Genomic DNA, 4,739 nt, shown 5'->3' with positions numbered 1-4,739 from the left:
TTGTAGCTCTGCTCTAACAGAACGTACGTACCTGGCCCCGCCTACTATCCTCGGAAACGTAAAATGATTGGCTAGAAGTGTATCACAGCTCAGGAAAAAAAAGCACCGAAATAAAGCACCGAAATGTGCGCTGCTTTTCGGTCTGGTTACTACCGTTTATGTCAGAACTGGTGCCATCATGGCACCGGACACCGGTACCCATCCCTAGTCAAAAGTGTTTAACATTCTGTTTCTTTGGATTACTCACTGTACTTCTGAGCCGACATGCTGGTTTTTAAATTCCTATTTATAACCACAAAACACATAAACAATGTTATCTTTGCTAGAGATCAGAATTACTGAGACTGAGGATTTTAATGAGTAACAGCACAGACCTACTGCTTTTAAAACATGTCTCTATGAAGCCCATCTGTTTAGTCTGTTCAAACTGGGTTTGTACCTTCCTACTCTTGTTTCTCATCAAACACAGTGAATCAAAAAGGAACAACTTTTTGATTCAATTTCATTTTCTTCTCTTTTATTATTTTGAGTTCCACCAGGAGAACGCCTGTGTGTTTTTTGTATGCAGTAACACTGTTTATATTGCATGGGTGAGATCACCGTGTGCAACGTACTGATAACCTTAGAAGAAGAGGGAACTAATGGGAACGCAAGTTAATTATTTGTAATCAATATGAATGTGTCAGTTAGCCAGTGACAACATGAGATACACTGTAATTAGAGTGGAGGAACAATAGAGCATGCAAACCTTTCACACATTTTAGCTAATATGAGCTGGTTCCAGTGTGTCAGTACACACAGTGCCTCTTACTTGATGTTTCTTGGGCTCTGGTGACATCTCCTGTGGGATGAATTTGATCGGTCCTTTGATCTGCCTCCTGGACCTCTTGGTGCCATCTGGTAACGTCTCCATGGCAATATCAGCTTCATCGCTGCTGGCTTGGTCACACTCAGAGCATTGCCTAAGGAAATTGAAAACGACTTGACTCATTTAATTGAATAAATTTTTTTCTTTTTTAATCATACACCTAAATCTTCAGTCTTTAATGTAACGATTAGTTGATTGTGTTTACAAACAGACAATGCGGTGCACATCGCAAATTAGCTCGCATAGACACATTAGTTGTGCTGCTTCTTAATGATGGTATCTTAGCTAACAACCCCAACTACCAGATTCAACTTGTAATTGGCTAAAAATCACTTAGTCTACTGGTGAGAGGGACGTTGCTAGCAGTCATTTTTTTCAAGCAATGCTGAAATTTCCACATTCCGACCCTTCAGGAGCTGTCCACTCAGCACAGCAACTGTTAATATAGAGCGTTATTAAATTTATTGCTAATGCAATTATATGGCACATTGACTTCTGAGGAAATTTTAGATGGCACTCGTCATCAAAAAGGTTGCCTACCCCTGGCTAGCATAAACACAATATACAGTTCCCTGTTAGTGTAGGAAATGGAAATCAGCTGAGACAGCTCTGAAACATCTGCTTACATCTCGTTGAATTCATTTGCGGAAATCAAAAAAAGAGCAGCAGGTCATCTGCCTGTACAGTAAGAATCTGCCCCGCTCACATTAAAAATTATTGCGAGTGGTGCTTCTTTTCTCCAAGCTGAGCCATTACAACCGATGTTAGTTTCCCACCTGCTGAATGTCATTTTAACCCCTGACTGTTCAGATGTGGAGACAAACTAACACTCTACAACGTAGGCAACAGAAAATAGCTATTTTTTAAAATTATTTTACTCATTGTTTTCTACATAATAGAATCAAGCTGAGTACATTAAAATTAGAATGTGGATTTGAATAACATTTGTATTCTAATGTACTAGTATTAATTCAAAAGTTAAATACGAAAATATGAATACTGCAGAAGATTACATTGCTTTTGCATAAAAACAGAATAGGTAGAATTGTCATTCAAAGAGCTACTTTTTACTTTTTTACTTTCAGACCATTTACTTTTTCACTTTTAACTGAGTAAAAAAAGTTTAGTATTTTTTAACACAGATTTTTGTACTTTTGCTTAAGTAAAGAGTCTCAGTAAATTTGCCGCTTCTGGTTATTATAAATCTCCGGCTCTCTTCCACAGCTTGTCTTTGTCCTGTCTTCTTCCCCTCACCTCCAACCAGTCGCTGCAGATGGCTGCCCCTCCCTGAGCCTGGTTCTGCTGGAGGTTTCTCCCTGTTAAAAGGGAGTTTTTACCTTCCCACTGTGGCCAAACTGCTTGTTCATAGGGGGGGGTCATATGATTGTGGTTCTCTCTGCTTTCTCTGAATTATTGTAGGATCTTTACTCTTCTTTTTAATATAAAGCTGCTTGAGGCAGCTGTTGTTGTGTGCTATATAAATAAAATTGAATGAACTGAATTGCACTTAAGGAAATGAGAAATGGGGTTGATGTGTGACTTTCACTAATGACTGTTTTGTGCCAGTTTTATCTCATATGACTCACAACAACGGATGCTGTCAGCTGCTCAAATTAGATCACTTTTCATGGTGTTTAGGGGAGAGCCTCAGGGTCCACTTAAACCCAACTTACCAATAGCTGTTCTTGGTCTTCTTGGGCATTCGTGTTAGTGGTGGCTCCAGGCAGCCCAGGTGGTAGTAGAGCTTGCATGTGTCACACAGTACAAGCAGATGTTGGTCCTGGTTTTTTTTACAAATTCCGCAGCTGCAGAAATACATCAGGTTTCAGTGAGTATGAGAAATAATGAGCATGAGAAAAGGTTGTTGCTTTTTGTTTTATTTTTGTTTTATAACAAAATTTCTCTAACTGTATAATGAATTCCAATAGGAAAGAGGGAAAGAGCCTCCGTGTTTTACAGATGATGCTCACTGATGTATCGCGCTTTTGATCTCCTCTGTACATATTGAAAACAATTTGATTCATCACTCCGTAACACCAGTTGCCACGGATTTTCAGTCCAGTTATGCTATTTAAGTGTAACCTCATTTCCCCATTTCCCTTCCTTAAGAAGGGCTTCTTGACAGACACCCATCAAGTGAGACCTTTTCTTATTAGGCTTCAGTAAACAGCTGATGGATCAGCTGAAGGGCCAGATGCTTCTGTCGGGTCCTATGTCAGGTTTTTGTTTCCCATTTCTTAAAGACTTTCACAGACGTTGTTTATCAGCTACAGGTAGCTTTTAGACCCATCACTTCCACATGCACTACTCCAATTTCCTCAAATATTGTATGAGCACACTTCATCCACACTGAGATATCCCATGTTGTCAGCTCAAGCTCTTCGGGAATCACTGTGAAGTTTTATATTATAGAAGTCTGTCAGACTGTTATCTTTGGTATTTTATAGAAATGTGATTTTGGGTTTAAAACAGAATGATGTCCTTCTTCACTTGCATTAACATGTCTTCAGACCTGAAACTGGGTTTTTCAAGGAACAGCTACTAAATGAACAACTTACACTTGGAAGCGGCTTAAGATGTTTTTCTTGCATAATCAGTCAGTGGATAATCAGGGAACAGATCTCATCTGACCATGAAATTGCTTGTCAGACAACTGTTGCATTTTTAGCCATTGAAAATATGGACTGAGAATACATGAAAATGGCAGCCGCCAGTTTTACCCCTCAGTCTCCTAGCAGTTGTACCTATGGTACAAGTTTGAAAATTCTAGGTAACTTCCTTCTGGAGTTATCGCAATCACAATATTTTCAGAAAACCTGACCTCTCATCTTAATCATAAAGTCGAGGTCGCTGAAATCCAAACTCATACAAAATCTTTAGTAGTAGATATTAATTTTAAAATTATAGATTGTGAATGCGATAACTCAAGAATGAGGCAAACTTGGGTGTCCACACTGCCCGCCTGCTCACCTACTTGGCAGGGTGACGACAATACCTCATTAGCCTTTTATGGCTAAGGAGTGAAAATGGCTCCAATTCCAAACCAATTAATGCAATGCTTTTGTTAACTCCTTGAATTAAAGCTTTAAGACTGAACAAAAAAATAAAAATAAAAAATGACTGCGGTGCCCATAGGCAGAATGACAAGAACAAGTATCAAATACTTATTTGAGTTAAATGCATTAGATTCAGATAAATTCTCCTACTTCAAAGCACTGAAGAAGACGGATAAAAAACAATCCTCGTCCTAACATTTTACCCATTTCATTAACCTTTGCCTTTCTCGCTCCATCATGACTCAAAGCTATTGTGTGTTTACCTGTAGAGGATCGCTGGCAGACTAGATGCCTTCCCTTGGGTGCCTCCTTCCTTCTTGCTGGGCTTCCTTTCTTTTGGGGCCTTCAAGATTGGTGGAGTATTTAATTTCTACCAAAAAAAAGAAACACACACACAAAAAGTTTGATGAATATTTAATATACATGAAAAGTAACTTATACTTCACTGCGAAGTAGATTTTATAAAAACTAAGACAAATAAGATTTTCTTTGAAAAAGGAATACACAGCTCATCATAGTATTCAAGTCAGTTAAATTTCTGAAATATTGATGTAGTCAGTTAAGTAGCAGGGGGTTCCCAGATGCTTTGAAAATGAACAACATTTGCACTAGAATGGCAAGAATGAGACAACCCCCAAAACAGAAATGGTTTTTCATATTTTTTTTCCCCCCCAGTTTTTCAACTCCAGGAGTTGGGCTACTTGTAGCCCAACAAGTATCTGTTTGCAGTGGGTCCTGCAAGCAGATAAGATAAGATAAGATAGAACTTTATTAATCCCTCGGGTGGGTTCCTCTGGGAAATTCGACTTCCAAAA

The 4,739-nt window shown here is 38.7% G+C and overlaps 1 protein-coding gene across 1 annotated transcript in view; it reads right to left on the bottom strand.

Annotated features, from left to right (window-relative positions):
* Positions 1 to 4,294, bottom strand: part of LOC102209142 (PHD finger protein 14) — a gene marked incomplete at its 5' end in the record, with an annotated part of 40,210 nt that extends 35,916 nt beyond the window's left edge. Inside the window, 3 exons of the mRNA XM_005750689.2 lie at positions 812 to 962; positions 2,542 to 2,673; positions 4,188 to 4,294. Coding sequence (XP_005750746.1) covers positions 812 to 962; positions 2,542 to 2,673; positions 4,188 to 4,294 — 390 coding nt within the window. The remainder of the gene's footprint in view (positions 1 to 811; positions 963 to 2,541; positions 2,674 to 4,187) is intronic.
* Between the last annotated feature and the right edge of the window lie 445 nt (positions 4,295 to 4,739).

Source organism: Pundamilia nyererei, unplaced genomic scaffold (genome assembly GCF_000239375.1).
Source record: "Pundamilia nyererei isolate P.nyererei 1_Seehausen unplaced genomic scaffold, PunNye1.0 scaffold00284, whole genome shotgun sequence".
NCBI lineage: Eukaryota > Metazoa > Chordata > Actinopteri > Cichliformes > Cichlidae > Pundamilia > Pundamilia nyererei.
The sequence above is the reverse complement of the archived record's forward strand: the minus strand, read 5'-3'. Positions and strand labels throughout refer to the sequence as shown.